Source organism: Electrona antarctica (genome assembly GCF_951216825.1).
Source record: "Electrona antarctica genome assembly, chromosome: 4".
Taxonomy (NCBI): Eukaryota; Metazoa; Chordata; class Actinopteri; order Myctophiformes; family Myctophidae; genus Electrona; species Electrona antarctica.
In genome coordinates, this window is record NC_136809.1 from 15,539,926 (window position 1) to 15,560,049 (window position 20,124).

General features: G+C 42.6%; 2 protein-coding genes across 2 annotated transcripts in view; one reads left to right on the forward strand and one right to left on the reverse strand.

Annotated features, from left to right (window-relative positions):
• The first annotated feature begins 7,527 nt into the window (after positions 1-7,527).
• On the forward strand, positions 7,528-8,012 carry LOC306921622 (large ribosomal subunit protein uL29-like). Its single transcript, XM_079498840.1, has one exon. It carries the CDS (start codon positions 7,564-7,566, stop codon positions 7,933-7,935), a length of 372 nt encoding a protein of 123 aa, XP_079354966.1. The 5' UTR covers positions 7,528-7,563; the 3' UTR covers positions 7,936-8,012.
• A 6,707-nt stretch (positions 8,013-14,719) lies between these two features.
• Positions 14,720-20,124, reverse strand: part of syngr1b (synaptogyrin 1b) — a 23,681-nt gene continuing 18,276 nt past the window's right edge. Inside the window, exons 2-4 of the mRNA XM_079498745.1 lie at positions 16,687-16,924; positions 15,473-15,618; positions 14,720-15,113 (exon numbers count right to left, since the gene is read on the reverse strand). Of these exons, the coding sequence (XP_079354871.1) occupies positions 15,012-15,113; positions 15,473-15,618; positions 16,687-16,924 (486 nt within the window). The 3' untranslated portion in view covers positions 14,720-15,011. The remainder of the gene's footprint in view (positions 15,114-15,472; positions 15,619-16,686; positions 16,925-20,124) is intronic.

Genomic DNA, 20,124 nt, shown 5'->3' on the forward strand with positions numbered 1-20,124 from the left:
ATAAACAGACATATAATAGGCATTAGAAAGCAAGAAGCAAACGCAATATAAACAGACATTTGCAGGCAAAATAAAAGGCACAAACTGCACAAACTGTTTTCCCCTCACTCCAGTGAGGGGAAAACAGGGCTACCTCAGCTTTCACTTTAAAGTCCAAGGAGAAAAAAAATAAGTCTTTAGCAGCGATTTAAAAATATCTATCGACTGGGTGGCTCTGATATGTAGGCCAGGGGCAAACTATTCCAGAGCCTATCCCTTAGGACCGACTGACCCATGTTCAACTGCTGTTCACATGGAACCCTTCTCCACTTCGGCCTTCAAAGTTCTCGTTTGAATATTTGCTACTACCACCAAGATCTGCACCCGCGGCGGCTACACCCGGGCCCGCGCAGCCCCCGCAAAGGCCCGGTCACCCTTAGTTCGTTTATTGGTTACTAGCACATTCAGCTGTAGCTGATCTGCCAACCTTAAAACTCTGGGTGGGTTGTAGCTGGCAATTAGATCAGCAAAGGACGAGGGTGGTAGCACATTTCTAATTTTAAAAGTAGAAATACATTAAAATCTTGAAAATAATCAATATGAAATTGTACAGGTAGCCAATGAAGCGAGGCTAAGACTGGAGTGATATGTTCACGTTTCTTTGTAAAATGGTAAATGGTGCATTTATATAGCGCCTTTATCCAAGGCGCTTTACATAGATTGTGCATTACATTCACCCATTCACACACACATTCATACACCGATTGCGGCGGAAGCCATGCAAGGTACCAACCAGCACATCGGGAGCAATTTGGGGTTCAGTGTCTTGCCCAAGGACACTTCGACATGTAGACAGGAGGAGCCGGGATTCGAACCGCCGACCCATGGATCATTGGACGACCTGCTCTACCTCTTGAGCCACAGTCGCCCCTTTTTGTTCCAGTGAGGAGACGGGCAGCAACGTTTTGGACCAGCTGCAAATGCCTAAGGAGCAATTTGTCGATGCCAACATACAGTGAAATGCAATAGTCCAGTCACCAGAACACAGGAACTTACATCTACAGTACTATATTAAAAATCACACCCGTGTGAAGTGAGGGGCGCTCTTATCATTATACATCATCATACATCATCTCATGAACAACTGAATTTATGTGATTGGATAACCAATTTGCTCGTCTACATATGACCTAATTTCTCCTTTCATTATCAATGGCAAATATGAGACGTGTGGGGACAAAAGCTGTATCTAGCGCCCCTCAAAAGGTTGGTGGGGGAGGACCCCAGATCCCCCGCTTGGGGGGTTTGGCAGTGCAAGCAATCATACAGAGATGTTCACTTAAATAATGAATGGTTATTATTAAAGGATGGGTTTTACATTGCTTCAGTCATCAAATCAATTTCTGTAGGCCTACGTTTTGCTGAAACTGTACCCAGCATTTTCCAATGCTAGTAAAGCAAGGCTGATAAAAGTATCAAACTCCCAAAATTCACCATTCACTTCTTATCTGTTAAAAGGTTTCTGGGGGAGGACCCCAAGACCCCCCGCTTGGGGAGTCCCGTCCCACAATGCTTTGTTAAAAATGAAAGTCTTAAAGGGACACTTCTAAACGCCATATATTTTGTTGCAAAAAGGGTGAAGTTTCCCTTTAAGTCCTCTCTTAAATAAGTCAACCGACTGTGGTGCTCTCAGGTGGGCGGGGAGGGCGTTCCACAGTTCGGGGGCAACCGAGCAGAAGGCCCGGTCACCCATGGTGCGCAGGTTGGTCTTGGTGGGTAACAGGGTTTGAAGAGCGGAGGTTGCAAGTTGAGGGTTGAAGGGAGACTCATTCCTTGAGGTAGGAAGGAGGGTTGCTGTGGATGCACTGATGGGTTAGCAGGGATATCTTGTATTCAGTCTGGAATGGATAGCACTCCTTAAACTAAAACCCGCTGCTGGTCGCCACAAGAGCAGCGCCCCCTCTCCTGATTAACAGTTTGCAAATAAGAGCATCTGCTTGCTAAATGCCAAATTTTAAATAGTATACTGAATTATGTCTGTTGCTGCTACCTGTGTTGGAGCCATCAGACATGGTTCTGGTGTCCACACTGGCCTTCTTAGGGACAGGCAGCAGTGTGCTGGTGGGAGAATGCCTCCACTACTCTTCAACAGACGCTCATCATCCAGCTCTGTCCCTGCATGTCAAAACTCATACAATACACTGTCTTCATACTGGAACTGGAATGGTCTCATTTGGATTCATTCTACACTTCAGTCGAGGTGTATATTTCAATATATTCCGTTCAGTACCCTTTCAGGAATGGATTGATGCAAAGCACTTTACAACAGAACAAAATCAATGAAAATAAAATCGAGTAAAGCTTGAGAGGAAAATTGAAAGCACATTGAAAATGTATTTGAAATGTAATTTAAATCATTGACCATATTAAAAATGTTCCTTTCCAGTGTTCTAGCTTAAAACACTTACGTGTTATTATTGCCCTGCTATAATCTGTTGTTGGAGTATTTACTGTAGCCTACATGAAGTTTTGTCCTCGCAGTGGGTGCTATTCATGTATGTAGAGTTAGTTAATAAATATCTGCCTCTCCTGTTTAACCCAGTCTAACCAATTAGTGCCAGGTAGAGTTGATGGGGGTTTTGGTGGGGGTGGGGGCCACACATTGAAAATAAATGAATCCACACAACTAGCGTCATTTGTATTGTTGACCTATTTCTTCCATATAGCGCAAATTTCGTTCAACTTGTCTTTGACCCCTCTGTCACCCCTCTGTCACACTTTTTGTGTCCAGTATCACTACGCCAGCAGCAGCACAAAAACATAGTTCCACGTGACAGAAGGGTCAAAAGTAGAACGAAAGAACTACTTGTTTAGAACTTAGAAGGCATTTGTAGAATCGGTCTCAGTCTGAGGACTCTCATAATCATGAACCTTTATTGACGATTAATTGTCATACAAATAACCATGATTAACTATCTAAGTGTTTTGGCATTGAACAATGGAACATATGAATACAAATGTACATGCCTTTCTGCCTTCTGGGCATTGTAAACAAACATTGCACAGGGCAGAGAGACTTGTAGATCTGCTATTTACGACATGGAAACAATATAACTATTAGGCAATGATGTAATAGTTTTAGATTTAGTGAAAAGATTTAAAGATTTAGTGATGTAATGATACCTTTCTTTAGGACATGCTCTCGTGAGGATCATTTTGTTGGCTTCCCATCTAAAAAAGGAACAATTAATCATCATTGATTTTTCAGGAAATTAAAATTATACGTTTTTCAGGAAATTAAGAAAACCTTATATTTTCAAAACAAAGCAATACTGCCTCATCAAAGTTGGTGTTGTGAGTTTATATATTGTCAATTATTTGCATGAGAGGGGAAGCGGTGGTGGAGTTAGTTGCTTTAGAAGACAGTTTGAGGGTCCAATGGAGTTAAGAGATTTTGTCCAAAGCTACTTTCCATTGGTTCAATATTTATTTAAACAACACACAGACGTAAAGGGTGTTCAATAGCACTGATTTATGCAAAAAAAAAGTTAGGAGGTTTCATCCCGACAGCATAATGTTTTGGTAGCCATACTAGTTGAAGAAATTGGCTAAAACCAGTTTGTTTATATGAAATATGAAACATCATTAGGGGGTTTCTGGATGATGACATGGATCTATATAACTGGATCTATCACTAGTTAGAAAGATCTCATTCTCAACACAACTCTTCCCTTATATTATGGAGGTCCCTGGCATTTACATACTTTGAAATGGGGGTGCATCAATTTGGGGGTCCTTTGAGGAACACTTAACAACACTGAACAATGAAAAGCAAACAATTATGTTTATGATTATAATGTACTACTACTTTATGATCATGTTTGCTATTAAACTGGATCTGGGCTGTAAAAACGTGAAATAACGTTAGCCACTTAGCTGAGCCTTTATTCGTGAGTTTATACACTGAAGCCAAAGATTGTGTGGATAGGCCTAGATTAGATTTTTTTTGATTTTATATTCCTCGTGGATCATATCCTCATGGATTAAGGTGAGGTCGGTAGTAAATGCTAACCTGCCCTGGTTGTTACGTTAGCTGTTTCACTCATTCAAGCTGCTACCAAAATAATACGGTAATAAATACGCCAATACTTACTTGTATATGTTTTGAAATAAACGTTCAATAACTTTACCTTGGAGCACAAAACAATAGCTGCAATGCTGCATGGTCCATCTCATTCTGCCGAATGGTGTTACCACCAGTGCACCACCAACAACTTGATCTACTACAGCACAAACAACATCTCATTGAATCTCATTGAATGGTTCAATCCATTTGGGGCTTGTAACTACAAGTAACTACAAGTATTTTGGACACCAGGTGGCAGTATACTACCACTACACATGGGGTTAGCTCTGCAGATCCCCAAAGAGTACCCATTCCTCACATTATCTCTTATTGTTGTCTCCACCAGGCCGAAGGCATGGGGAGAGAGTATGTTTTGCACTCCGTCCGTGTGTCCCGAAGGCATGGGGAGAGAGTATGTTTTGCACTCCGTCCGTGTGTCCGTCCGTCCTTCCTTCCGTCCGTCTGTGTACAGCTAATCTCCGGCACCGTTAACCCGGCCGATGCCAAACTTTGCACACACACTCCCTGGATGCCAACGATGAACCTCTGCCCCACATTTTCCAGAACGGCCAGTTATAGCGCCACCATGAGGCAGCTTTTCACATTTTTTACCTACAACTGCACCGATCTGCGTGAAACGTTGCATGCACACTCCCTAGAGGCCAAGGACAAACCTTTGACTTGCATTTTCCGCATCTGCCTTTTATAGCGCCACCAGGAGGCCCACTTTTGTAAAACACATTTTTTGATATTACTCCTCCAGATTCTGTCCAAAAATCTCACAAATCGTTACACAGTATCTCCATGGTCATGTGCTCAAGTCGGATCTGTCCGATATTTCATATTCCATCCTAATTGGCTATAATTGGCTTTCACAGTTTGCAAGATTGCCCCGTTTTGAACAATAGCCTCAAATCATGAACGCAGCATGCAATTTACGTGAAATCTTTCACACTTTTTCTTACTAGGCTGAGGAATATATCCCACCCTTTTCACATTGGCCTGTTATAGCGCCACCAACAGGTTGATTTTTGCAAAACACATTTTTGGAACAAAATGCCTCAAATCATCCAATTGCCATCAAAGGCGTATGAAGAAATGGCAATCGGTACACATGATCTCTGTAGTCATGTGATCAAGACAAGTCTGTTGGATTTCTCAGATTGTACACTGATTGGCAAAGATTGCCTTCCAAAGTTTTCAGGAGTGGCCCGTTTTGTACAAAATACTGCACATATCCTGCTCATCCAGAATTCTATCCTCAGAGATGCTATGAGTGATCTGGCTCTGCATTTCCTCAACAAAATGAAGAAAATTGTTGCAAAAAAAAAAAAACATCCTCCTAAACATTTTGCCAAACATCACACACACTCCTATCCTCCTGGTGGAGACCTGTGCCCGGAAGGGCACTTTTTCTAGTTGCCTTTACTTTTATTCCGTTCCCACGTTCTATGCCTGAGTGGGGGCACAGCCCTCTCTCAGCATATCGTCCACCTCCTCTCCCGTAATGTATTGTCCACCACATTCAGGAACCTCCTGGCGGCATCTAGCACCATTTTAATGCGCTCCCGACTTTCTCGGTATCTCCACCGCACAGTTTATAACCATGGCTAGAAACGCTAGAAACCCTCTCTTATCCATGATGTGGATGTTCCTCTGCTCAGTCTCAGCTCCATTGTCCCTTTCATTTTCACCCTGCTTAGCCTGCCTCTCATTGTCATTTCCCCTCCAGCTCTTTGACGGCGTCCCTTTTCGTGCACCTCCTGTATCCTCCTCCATCTCTCTGTCATCAACTCATTAAGACATGCGAATCCCTTGACTCTTTCAAAACCGCTCTCAAAGGGCACCTACGGACGGCTGCAATTCGAAACTGGCCCCTGTAAAATCGGAATCCCTCAAACACGAACGCAAGGACAACACAAGAGACGGTCGCGGCCACACAGCTAACTCAAGGTATGGCCACTGAGCCAACTTGGGGACCCAACGCAAGGACAACACAAGAGACGGTCACGGCCACACAGCCAACTCAAGGTACGGCCACGGAGCCGACTTGGGGACCCAACCTATACTCTATGGACCCAACGCAGCTCCTCCAAGGAAAACAAACAAACGGAGCTGAACGTGAATCCCCCCCACCGCCCACTCCTTTTTTCCCCCCTCACTGTATATGTTTCTATTCCCTTTTTACCTCCTTTATGATGAATTCCTGTTCTGTCTATAGAAGTGTCTATTTGTACGTCTCTAAATGTTTTGATGATTTGAACATGGTGGACCCTATTGGAAACAAGTGTAATGCTTAATTGGGTCGTCCACTCACAGTTAACAGCCTTTGTATTGAGTTTGTGCTTGAAATGTACTGTAATTCTGCAAACTGTTAATAAATTCTTCAATCAATCAATCAATCAACTCACTTAATTTACAGTTACTAAATCTCACGCTATGTCCAGATTCAACTTTCCCGCAGGTCGTAGCAAAGTTGAGCAAACACCATCTTCTGACTCTTCTATTGCGTTGTCTAATACATGGCTCTAAACTGCCTGCAAACAGCCATGCCCTAATATGAGCATGTAACGTTATCGACAGGCCTGGATAGTTTTGTTTTATTGTTGTTTGTTAAAGGACCACTTCACCACTTTTCAACCTATGTTCATATAATAGGTCCTCACTAATAATCATGATAAAATGGCACAATTATTTTCTACTCAGTCTGTGTCTCATAGGAGGGCTGTGGGCAGTTCAGAAACCTGTCCACCAGTGACATCATCGTTAGGCAGATTTGTTTTTAAACAATTTTTTTTTACAAAAATGTTTAGATTTTTATTATCGTGAGAACGATGGCTTCCATTTTCGCATTGCAACTTTTCAGGACTAGAAAGCCTGCAGTTTCTATTAGCTTGGGTTTCTGAACTGCCCACAGCCCTCCTATGAGACACAGACCGAGACCGAGTATAGAAAGAAATTGTGCCATTTTGAAAAAAAAAGAAAAAAAAATACTTTTAAAAAGTTGCCAGTTGTTTTAATGGAAATAGTATGTACATACAATTAAGTTACAACTGTGTTGCAATGTGTGTGTTTTAGACTTGTGTCGTACGACAGTGGTGTGCGTGAAAGTAGCTGATCTACAAGCTCACAACGTGACGCTGACGCGACGCTTTGTGAGTTTGTAGATCGGCCACACACTACACACTTCTGCAAACTGTTAATAAAATTTTCAATCAATCAATCAAAAAACACCGCACACACCTCCGTATAGTTATGTATGTTATGACACGCCTTCGCATGACGTCAGTCAGACGTAAGTGAAACCCCCTTCAGCCAATGAGCGGCGTGCGTTCCGCGGGAGATCGGCCAATCAGGCGCTCGTGAACATTCAACTAGCCGGCACAGAGAGCTTCCTCTTCAGTCAGTGTTTGACAGTTTTACTGAGAGCGCTTTCCAACGGGGCAGCGTCAAGCAACATGGCTAAGATCAAGGCGAGAGATCTGAGGGGAAAGAAGAAGGAAGAGCTGTTGAAACAGTTGGACGACCTGAAGAATGAGTTGTCCCAGCTTCGTGTTGTCAAAGCGACGGGCGGAGCTGCCTCCAAACTCTCCAAGATCTGCGGCGTCCGCAAATCTATTGCCAGGGTCCTGACTGTCATCAACCAGACACAGAAAGAGAACCTCAGGAAGTTCTACAAGGGCAAGAAGTACAAGCCCCTGGACCTGAGGCCCAAGAAGACCAGAGCTATCCGACGCCAGCTCACCAAACAAGAGGCCAGCCTCAAGACCAGGAAGCAGCAGAAGAAGGACCTCCTGTACTCTGTGCGCAAATTCGCAGTCAAAGCTTAAAATGGTTAAATATTCTGTATTGTGTCATGGTTAAAAGTTTTTGGATTAAAAAATTAAAATAAAACCATAAAAAAAAAGTTCTACTGAGAGCATCTGACTTCCATTACCTATCACGTTAAGGGCCGGATTAACCATAAGCCGCTAAGTGCAGCTGCACGGGGCACTTGGCAAGGAGGGCAAGGAGGGGCACCTTAATTGGCAAAAAAATAAATAATTGAGGGGTGATTTTTTTTGAGGGGCGATTCTTCCCTGCATTAATGCAGGGCAGAATCAAAGCATTATAGGGCTACTTGGTGGGAGTAGGGAGTTGGAAATGAATGCCCCACCCAGATATTATGCGTTGGAGCCTCTACAGCGGTGCCCGTTGGGCACTGGCCTACTTGGAACGATGCAAGTTGGAAATGCATGCCCCACCCAGATATTATGTCCTCCCTTGAGTCCCTTTTATGCCCAATTGCCCATATATGGAGTTATTTGTAAGGCATGCCCACATATGGACTATATGCAGCCAGCTTGTGGAGTTCTGTGTCGGGAATGCCCAAATATGGAGTGTTGTGAGGTCAGAACAGGCCAGCTCCATATATGGATGATGGGCAGGGGCCCGGTCCAGAGCCCGGGCAGAGGCTTTTTTTGGCGGTTCTGGACAACCTTGGGTTCCGACCTGTCGAATTTGAAGTCGGTGGGGCTAACGGTTCTCAAGTTACGTGGATTACACACACACTCACAGACATACAGACAGAGACTTGGTGCATAGATAGATAGATAGATAGATAGATAGATAGATAGAAGTATACTCTATAGGCTACCACATGCACTCGTACTTATAGTACAATAAATGGACCCTTACCAGAGTTTATAAATAAAAGTGTAGATTTGGGTACCAGAGTATCAAATGGGGATCAGTCCCGTGGCCTAATGCATATCAAACTGGAGGTCCTTGAAGTTGAAAATCAGTGTTATAGAACTTATAGTGGTGGTTGAACAAACTCCTCTGAGGATGCGGATGGATGCAGCTCTGTTGTGCATGTACTGCAGAACAGAAATCTTGAAAGACCAAATATTGGGATAGACTCAGGATTTCAAGGGCCTTAATATAATATCTGCCATAATGTGCAAGAAACCCCATTGTTTTTTGTGCAAAGTTTGAAGGCAAGACACCAGAGTGTGTGTGTGTGTGTGTGTATGCGTGCGTGCATGTCTTGGAATCAATACACTTTTCTTTATCCCATGTGTAGTGGTAGTATACTGCCACCAAAATTCACCTACTTGTAGTTAAAATAACTATAGAGGGTATGCGCGTGACATCATCATCAAACCAGGAAGTTATGCAGGAACGCCTACTGAGTGGCAAAAACTACTTTCTGGCCTTGACAGCCCATACATCCAAACAGAAAAGTCCTATCTGATTGCATTAAACAACGTTAAACAATGTTAAACTCACTTTGCATGTTCCTTTGCCACTCGATTTGCCACTCGATGTGCCATTCACTTTAAGCATGCGCATACCCTCTATTGCTGCACTATTGTAACAAACAATACAGAAATCCATGAAACCTCCACCTAGTTTACTAATGTATTTTTTTACTTGGCTGCCAAGTAGACAGTGAAAATAAGTCTTTAGTCTTTTACTAATCAGAACATAATTAGTGAAATAATTGAATATCAATTATGAAGTCTGACTTAATAATCTGCCAAAGAATGTCTTATAAAATAAATTAATGGTTATGGATATCTTTGACTAGATTTTTCAAATGATCCCTTGATCTACCTCAAAGGCCCAATGTGATCTGGACTGGTAGATCAGAAATGAATAGTTGCCACATGTGCAGTAACAAATGTATACATCAACACAAATTATACTTTTGTCAGTATTTATTTTATTTTTATTGGTTAAAATTCAACACATCAAAAACATACATTTGTACACCATCTTTTTTTTCTTCCTTTTATTTATTTGTTTAGCCTATTATTATTATTATTAATAATAATAATAATATATTTTTATACTTTGATTTTTACTGGAACTCACAGAGAAACGTCACACAATCCTACATCTATTGATATAATTATATATACTATGTTATTTGATAGTTTGGTCACATTTTTGTTTCAGTGTTTTTCATAGTAATTATTATTATTCCAAAATAAAAACATCTCCGTACTGAAAGCAACATGGACGATGAGGCAAGGATGAACTTACCACTTTATCTGGTCACAATAACACTAAATTAATACAATAGGCCATATACTTTTTGTTTTTTAATTTTGTACAGAACTAGCATAATGCCCTAAAATAAAGCCATATTCTTGTTTTCCACACACCCCTATATTGAATTACAGATTTACATATATTTATAGAGAGAGATATTTTCAGAAATTGGAGTGATGCAATGTCCATATTTGATCATAGTATTCAGTGGTGTCAGATTAGGTCCATCCTGCATAAATTCCTCTATATATTTGTCAAAAAAACAAACAAAAAAAACATAAATGAATAGATAAAATTCCTGCAGCTTATTAATATTCTTTCATAGACCTACTGGCCTGAAATATATGAGATAGTACTTGTGTTTCAGTGGGTACTAGCCCACTGCAAGCCAGCATTAAGATATTACCTGTGACAAATACAAGTTTTGTTCGCGGTTGTACGTGCTTGAGGGCAAAAAGAAGATGAAATAATTTAGCTATATTTCTGCTGTAAGGCTAGAGAAAGGTAACTGTGATACTATGCGTTGGGTACAATATGTGTTGCTCTGTGTTAGTTAAATTTTGCTTGGCAGTCAACACTAAGGCAACAGTCAAGGAAAAAAAGTGTGTTCGTCTGACAAACAAGAAACACATTAGTCTCACAGCTTCCATACTCTCTCACACCCAAAGAAAGAAAAGGTTAGACATTAAAGGCAGATTTATACTTCACCATATGAAGAAGTATAAATCAGGTTTAATTGTCCTTATACTCATTAACACGCTCCTGTGTTCAAATATTCAAAACAAAGCTACTTAGGCTATTGCCTACATTTCTGGGGATTATCGCCTGATATGCAATAGCAGTTGTCTTGCCTGGGCAGATGAACTATAATGCACCACTGACTGTAGGAATTCTGTCAACTGTCTGAAACTAGTGTATGTTCTAAATCTCAACCATTGTGCTGTGTATGTTTGCTTTTATATGTGCCTGTGTGTGTAGTGTACGCGACGTGTGCGTGCGTTCTTGCCTGTCCATGTGTTTGTCTGTATTTCAATGCTGATCCTGGTCAGATAGCATGGCAATAGTTGACCTCAGAGGATGAAGGCAATGTGGTCACAAGCAACGATCTTAACACGGTGACCCGTCTTCCTAACTCCCATTTATACTTTGTTGTACAACGGTGTGGATCGCCAAAAATAGCCAATCTATAAGCTCGTCACACGTCGCGGATGAAACACGTTGTGAGCTTATAGATTGGCTGTATTTGGTGTGCGACACACCACCATAATACAGAGCATAAACTGGGCATTACACCAATCCCTCCCCAACAAAACTCTCCCTGGCACTTAACTCCCCAAATCCTAAACATGGATTGTACATCCCTCTATTCTATCTCCAGTACAGATGAAAATCAACTTCTTCTGGCTACCGACTGACCGACTCCTGAAGTAATTAGAATCTTTAAACCTTTATACTGTATGTTATGGGTGAAGTTGCCCAAAACCTCGGACTAGAGATCTAGCTTCCATCGTTTTTGTACTATAGCAGTGGTTCTCAAAGTGGGGCTCAGGGACCCTCAAGGTTCCTTGAAGGGGTTCCACATGGACCTTTACAGGTCTATATAACTCAAGTGTACAAATGGAACCAAATGGAACAATACAGGGTCCATTTGGTTCCATTTGTGCAGTCTCAGAGTTATGGAGCTTGAGAACCACCGTACTATAGCAATCAGTGGAGCAATCGCAAACAAAACGTTCAAACCCTAATCCAGTGTCTACGGGCCACTTCACCCTTCCCCTCTCTTATAACTCTACTTCCCCACAGCCCACCCTCTCAGTAGTCCTGACTCTGGTAGCCACCGGTGCCTTCACTGTTGGCCTGCACTCCTCCCGGGGTCTCCGTGTCTTCACCTCCGGTGTATGAGGAGTAGGGGGCTCCTCCTTCTCCTCCTGCTGCCGCTGGGTCCTGGCTGGGGTCCGTGTACTCCTGTGAGAACAGGGCCGAGTCGGCCCCCAGCTTGTACCTCTGGAAACCCAGGAATGACTGAACAGCCTTGGGGGATGAATGGGGATGAATGGAGGGATAGACAGAAGGTGCCGGAAGCAGACACGAAGACAGAAGCCAAGTGCAGGAGGATGGGTGGGTCGAATATATGGGTGGATGGATAGGTCGGTGGGCGAGTGGTTGGGTGGGTGGATGGATGGATAGGTCGGTGGGCGAGTGGTTGGGTGGGTGGATGGATAGATGGATGGATAGATGAATGGAACAGATATGGATAAAATGATAGATTTGAAGCAGGGGACGTGAGCAGGTTTAAGAAGGTATTATGGCAGAGATGTTGGGAGTTTAACAATAAAAGTTGGAAAGAGAGAGAGAACAAAGAGAGAGAGAAGCAGAAGTTGATTAGTTGGCAAGAAAGTTGGCAAAGCTTATTAGATAGCTTCAGCCATTAAAGATGTACAGTATGTTAGTTCTCATATAAGAAAGATGCATTTATCTGTTCTTTGTGGCTCTAAAAGATTTGCCACTTTGAACTATACCGGATAAAGGGACACTGCAATTAAGCGGTGGCGGTGTGCATGATTAAACAAGCGATACACAGCACTGTCAAACACCACACATCTCACTGTGTAGAGATAATTAGAGGTCTTTCAACATAAAAGAAAGAGAGAGAGAGAGAGAGAGAGAGAGAGAGAGATTTTCAGATGACAATCCTGTTGATTTAAGGGCATATTCATTTGTACCAGGATGCTGCTTCATATTTGCTCTTCAGATGTACTGGTGTGTCTAAACCAGTTTTCTGATTTAGTTTTCTGGTTCAGGGCCCATTGAAAATCTGATGTCATATGGGTGGGCTGTATGGTGATCAATGGAATCAATGGAACATAGTAGGGATGTGCCGATGAGACATTTTGGCTGATATAGATATTCGATATAATTAATTGCTGTTATGGCCGATAACCGATATTACGGATGTCGATATGATCTCATTCTGTATTGAAAAATCACACCCGTGTGAACTGAGTGGTGCAAGGTCTTATATAGTCTGATCAGCTATGTCAGTGACGTCACATACTAACCATAGCAACCATGCTCGTTTTTTTGGTTGCTAACCATAGCAACCTGCATGCTCGGTTTTTTGGTACGAACAAACACGGGTACAAAGCCAGTTGTTGGAGTGGTTTGCACCACTCAAAAATTATAATAATTTTGTCCATTCTGAAAAATACATGTAACAGGGTGTCTGCACTGCAGGCTTAGGCAAGTCAGATTTAACTTAAATACCTTTATATTTAATATTGTGAGCCTGTAGATCTGTTCAAGCTGTTACTTTGGGCTTGTTTATCTGTAAAGACAGACCAATTAATCGGTCTGATTGATTAATCGAACCGATGGCGATTAATCTAAAAACAACTCAAATCGGCCGATACCGATGTGTTTTCCAATGAGTACCACAGACCAACAGTCTAAGTCCACACTGTTGATCCATAATATATAAATGATAGATAAGGGTTCAGGACACCGAGGCCTTTTCGTGGAGGGGTCAGTCTGAAATTTGGACTTAGACTGTTTTTCGTCTGTGGTACTCCCATCACTAGAACATAGTATACTTTAACTTCCTTTTTATTATAGTATCACAATGGAAACTAATTTTTCAATGTTTTAAATAATAAATATTCATTCATTCATTCATTATTTTGACATTGAACTTTGATGTACGCCATGCCAAATCTCATGTCTGGTCTGGAGCTGTCGTAAAATTAGTCTGCACACATTTTTTGGGTCGTAAACAAGTGGATCAGCATTGTCTGACCAGCTGACAGGCATCTAAACATGTACTCACTCCAAAAATTTAGTTATTAAACTAATAAATAATACATGCCATGACAAAATGGTTTTCTAGCCTTTTAATTTTAAAAGGACCCCCATAACTGTCAGAGTTACAGACCTGTACAGGTATGACAGTGTCACACACACACAGTGCATCATGACGCATTATGAGCTTGTAGATCTGTTATTGTCGCCATGTGACACCGGCCTATAATGGCATGCCCAAAATAGGGACACTAGGGTGTAATGTGGTGTGATTAGAAGAAAAAAAAGAAGCCCAGGCCGTGGTCCAGCGGTCCAGGCACCTATAGGCACATAAACGGCCTGGCAGTGCATCGCGGGTTCGAGTCCTGTTCCCGACGATCTTTGCTGCAGCAAGTCCCTCCCCGTCTCTCCCCCCGTTTCCTGTCTATCTACACTGTAATCTATAAATAAAGGCAGAAAAGCCCCAAAAATATCTTGTTTAAAAAGAGAAAACATATTTTTTTACAAGGTAGCTACTGTATATAGGCGGGATTTTTTATTTACCAAAAATCAAGACAAAATCTGTAAAAGTCATTATGAAAGTCAAATAAAACACAAGATTAAGAGGTCCACAATCGTGGTTGAGACAGCATAACATCAAATATTTCCTCCAAGCTCCATACAGTAATGTGTGTGTGTATTGTGTGTGTGTGTGTGTGTGTGTGTGTGTGTGTGTGTGTGTGTGTGTGTGTGTGTGTGTGTGTGTGTGTGCGTGCGTGCGTGCGTGTGTGTGTGTGTGTGTGTGTGTGTGTGTGTGTGTGTGTGTGTGCGTGTGTGTATGTGCAGGTAAAGAGGGCTACAGCAGCAGAGGAAGACACAGTTACAGTGTAAGCACACTTGGGCGTCTAGGCGTGGAAATCTTCCGCTCAGAGCAGGCATCTCTTCCTGGTTTTTAGACAGCTGGTGGATGGAAATGAAGCTCCACCCGTCGGCCAGAACACGGGAGACGCTTGCCTCCACGGCAAGTGGAAGCCGCGCGCGAGCTTCATTTTCCATCCACCAGCTGTCTAAAAACCAGGAAGAGACACAGTCATCAGACTAGGGGAAGATGAGGCTGGGAGGGGAACAGTTTGTTGTACTCCTCTTCAAATGATACAGTCTTTAACTTATCCAGCGAGAAGAGAGTCTGTGCACCCTGTGGAGGAATATGTACACATACACACACACACACAGTATGAATGCCAATGAACACACGTTCACAGTCACACACAGTCAGTTGCTCACATGTGCACGAGTGTCCAATCCAGTAGAGGGAGACATTGTAACATTAATAATATGCTATATTATGATTATGCTATGCTGCACACAAACACACACACACACACACACACACACACACACACACACACACACACACACACACACACACACACACACACACACACACACACACACACACACACACACACACACACACACACACACACACACACACACACACACACACACACACACACACACACACACACACACACACACACACACAGCTCTTACCCAGGTAAAGATGGAGAAGAAGGAGAATGTGATAGCGGCCCTGGCAGCGTCCCCTCCCTCTCTCAGGGGGTTGTCGTCAGGCGTGGACACCTGCCACTGATTGGCCAGGAAGCAGAATCCCACAAACCACATGAAAGACCAGAACGCTAGGGGGCGAGAGAGAGAGAGAGAGAGAGAGAGAGAGAGAGAGAGAGAGAGAGAGAGCGTGGGGGAGACACAGGCACAGAGAGGCGGAGAGGGACAGAGAGAGAGTGGGAGGGAAAGAAAGGTGGAGAGCACGGCATTTAAAAAAGGCTGCATGTGTCATAATTTCCTCATCCTTTCATATCCGCTCCATAACAGAGTGTACAAGAAAGGATAAGTAGATATACCACAGGGTTGAGGACTACACAGTTAGCCTACAAATTTATGCGCCACAAATAGCAGATCTAAAAGCACACAAATCACAATGCATCTTTAAGCTTATATAAATTGCGCTTGACTCTCTCTTTCTCTCTCTTCCCTCCCTCCCTCCCTCCCTCTCACTCTCTCTCTCTCTTTGTCTCTCTCTCTCTCTCTCTCTCTCTCTCTCTCTCTCTCTCTCACTCCCTGTCTATCTCAGGCTACTGTGTGGCTACTGTACGGTCATCATGTTTCAGCCTCCCACAAAGGAGGCCCTGATTTTGGCAATGGGTTCAGTCTTCAGTGTGCCTGCTTTAGTATCTCCAAATGGAGACAAATTGTAGGAAATTCTCACATACAATTGATAGGATATGCAGTGTAGCATATCAGGATCAGTTTCATCGATTCTGGTACTAAATGGACATGCTTTTTATGTTCTGTTCATTACCCATCACTTATTTACTGATCATTCTTTCATGTGCGACTGATTCTTTTCAAATGGAAAGACCCCCTTACCGCTAAGAGGAGATGAAATATCTGCAGAAGGTAATACAAGATAGATGTGTATGGGTGTATATTGTACGGTATGTGTTTCCCCCCCTCTCAATGTTAATGTCTTTCCAACAATTAAGTACGGTATTTTCTTGGTACAGGTCTGGGATTTGATGCTCTGTTTTGTTTCATTTGTATAATTAGAAACACTCGCACGCACGCATGCACGCACGCACGCACGCACACACACACAGACTCTCTCGACTCTGAGGAGCAGTGTCATAATAAATAGGGATTCAAATGAATAAAGGAAGGGTGGAAAGTCAACTATGTAGATTTACCTGACACACCGACGTCGGCCAGAACGGCTTTCTTGCGATCCTTGACGCTGCTGATCTGGGGGAAGTAGACGTCCAGGGCCAGGAAGGCCATGCAGCACATGAAGGCCATGGAGCCCATGAAGACGCCGTAGTTACAGGCATTCTGGTTGCGGTTGAAGATGCAGAACTCCTCCACCTCGTCGGGACGGTTGGTGTAGCCCTCGTTGGCGATGCAGCCGAAGATCACGATGGAGAAGAGCTGGAGAGAGGAAGGAAAGAAGGACCATGCACATGATAAGGGGGCAGTGAAAACACAGAAAAAAAACGATCAACAAAAAGGAACAACAAAGGGAAGGGATACGCATCGTCAAGAATACAAGACACACCCAGCAGCGTCAGCAGACAGTGAAACAAAGCAAAGACCACAGAACTCTCAAACAGGATCAAAAGCCAAGGTGGGACTTAAGGTGACATTTAAAAGTCTTGATGCTGAGGACCAGTTTGATATGGGTAGGGAGCATACATGGGTGTTTATCTTTTAGGTTGTTATTAGAGAAAGTAAAAGATTATTAATTATTTTCCATTTGCTGCTTTCTTTCGTTTTACCGATTTTAGCTATTTTAGCTATTTTTGAAAGGGGGGCGGGGGCAAGTGGCTCAATGTTTTTTTTGAAACAAAGGTTTATGACAATTTCTTTATTATTATTTTATAGTCCGACTCCTACTAGACCCCAGGAAATTACATTTGGCCACAAAAGATAATGGGATCTATTGAATGTGAAGGGGGAGGTGCACAACTGACATATTGAGCCTATATACGACACACAGTATGGCATATACTATCCCCCTTCACAATCAATAGATCCCGTGATATTTTGTGGCCAGATGTAATTTCCTGGGGTCTAGTAGGACTATAGTAAATAAATAATAATAAAGACATTGCCGTAAAACTTTGTAAGAAAAAAGAAAACAAAAAGACATTGAGCCACTTGTTCGAATGACCCCGCCCCCTGTCAAAAATAGGTAAAATTGAAAGAAAGCAGTAAATGCAAGAAAATAATATTACACTCATCTCTTACTTTGTCTAATAACAACCTAAAACATGAACCTTGGTTGAAAAAAACCCAAAGTTGTCCTTTAAAGAAGAAGTCAACAAAATGGAGACAAACGATGGAGCAGTTACTATGCAACCATGATCCTCTCCTCTCCTCTCCTCTCCTCTCCTCTCCTCTCCTCTCCTCTCCTCTCCTCTCCTCTATGTGGGACACATTTAGATTTTAAATATGCGATACCCCCCTCCCCCCCCCCACACACACACACACACGAAGAGAGTATTAGTATTCTTGCACATCAGCTCTCTATTTTGTACATCCGTTGATAATGGAGAGGATCAGGCAACACACGGGCACTGACAAAAAGTGTAAAAACCTCTAGAGACCTAGTTTTGCCGGCAGCATTGGATTAGAACGAGGCTGTGTGTGTGTGTGTGTGTGTGTGTGTGTGTGTGTGTGTGTGTGTGTGTGTGTGTGCGTGCGCGCGCGCATGCGTGTAAACAATGCACCTAAAATGTACTCTTGTCAATAGTGATATTAGTTTAGTGTTGTTGAATGATTGTTAACAAAAAGTGTGTGTGTGTGTGTGTGTGTGTGTGTGTGTGTGTGTGTGTGTGTGTGTGTGTGTGTGTGTGTGTGTGTGTGTGTGTGTGTGTGTGTGTGTGTGTGTGTGTGTGTGTGTGTGTGCATGTGTCAGCATGCAGGTAAATAGAATAATAAGCCTGGGGCGGATGGTTTGGTTTGCCCAGCTGCATGTGTTGTGTGTGTGCGTGAGTGTGCTTGCACACACACGCGGCACGCGCATGTGACAACTGACGGATGCAAACAGTGCAGACAGGGCTCTTTTAAACAATGATGATGGCTCAAACTAACAGAACAAGATAAGGCAGTGATGTAAATAGGTTTTCAATGTAATGACATTTGATGAGTCCCACTTCTACGACGTTAGGAGTCATAATTTTGCCATTTTTACAAATTGCAGCATTTAAGTCCCATTTCATTTTATACGGTTAGTGTAGAAAACAGAAGAAGAAATGATATAAAGCTAGCAAAATAAACTAGAATAAAAAACAGTACAGTAGTACAGTAGTGCATCCCGTGGATGCAGAGGTCGTTTTATTGCCTCCCATAACTATAAACTGCGTTTTGGGATGCAAAATGCACCCTATTTTAATCTCTGTAAGGACTGGTATAAATTCAGTAAGAACACCATTTATGCCTTTAAACATATGCATGTAACACCTATCTTTTATCACTGCTTAAACAACAACACATTTATTATATTTCTACGTGTTGTGTGTGATAACTAATACTAATTGTAGCAAGTGGTGTCGGGGGTTAAACATTGGTCAGATGAGATTGGACAGCTGTTGAGATAAAGCAACGGCTGTTTCCGATTAATCCTCTCCGTTAATACGTTCTTTATTCAATAGGTGGAGAGAGGGCAGCACAACCACTTAAGGGACAACTTCACCCAATTTCAACCTATATCTTCATATAATTGGTCCTCACTAATCCTCAACATAAAATGGTAAAAACGTTTTCTACTCTGTCTGACTGTATGTATCATATAGGAGGGTTGTGGACATTTCAAACCCCCCCTACCAGTGACCTCATTGATTTGGTTTTCAAACAAATAATTATTTTATAATTGGATATTTATTAATGCGAGAACAATGGCTATATAGCATGCTAATTATCTAGGAATAGAAAGCCTGCAGTTTCTATAAGTTTGGTTTCCCTGTTGATGATGTCACTGGTAGGCGGGTTCCTGAACTGTCCACAGCCCTCCTGTTTGACACAGACAGAGTTGAAAAAAATCACACCATAATGTGAAGTATGAGCAGTGGCTTTGTGGGGTTGTAATGACCCCTCCTTGCTGGCCATGTGTGTGTGTGTGTGTGTGTGTGTGTGTGTGTGTGTGTGTGTGTGTGTGTGTGTGTGTTAGGCTGTGCAACAGCGACACTTTAGGACACCCAGCGGTATTGCCGTACTCAAGCAGGCAGACAGTACATAGGGACACACAAAGCCCTTCTTTGGAGAGGGTGTGCCACCGCTTTGAGACAGATTCATCTGCCTATACAATGACATGCCCAAAATCTATCACTAGACTCACTACCGAGCAGTATGATATGCTGCACTTTGAGTTTGTCTTTTTTTTCCTGAGAGCACAGCAAAACAAGACGCATCAGCTCTTCTCCTGTCCAGCTACATACACTTTGTAAAATGATGCCCATGCAGCATAATATTAACATTTAGATGGGGATGTGTAACTGCAGACAGTTTGCTCCGAGGCCAGGAGGGACAGTGAGGATATACTTGTAATTATTTGTGTGCAAGCATGGAAGAATAGCAGGTGACAAGGACACCATCAACAAGGAGGCACTTCTGTCCCTTCCAATATAGGG

Coding starts and splice junctions, on each gene's coding strand:
- LOC306921622 (XM_079498840.1), top strand. CDS start 7,564: ATGGCTAAGATCAAGGCGAGAGATCTGAGGGGAAAGAAGAAGGAAGAG.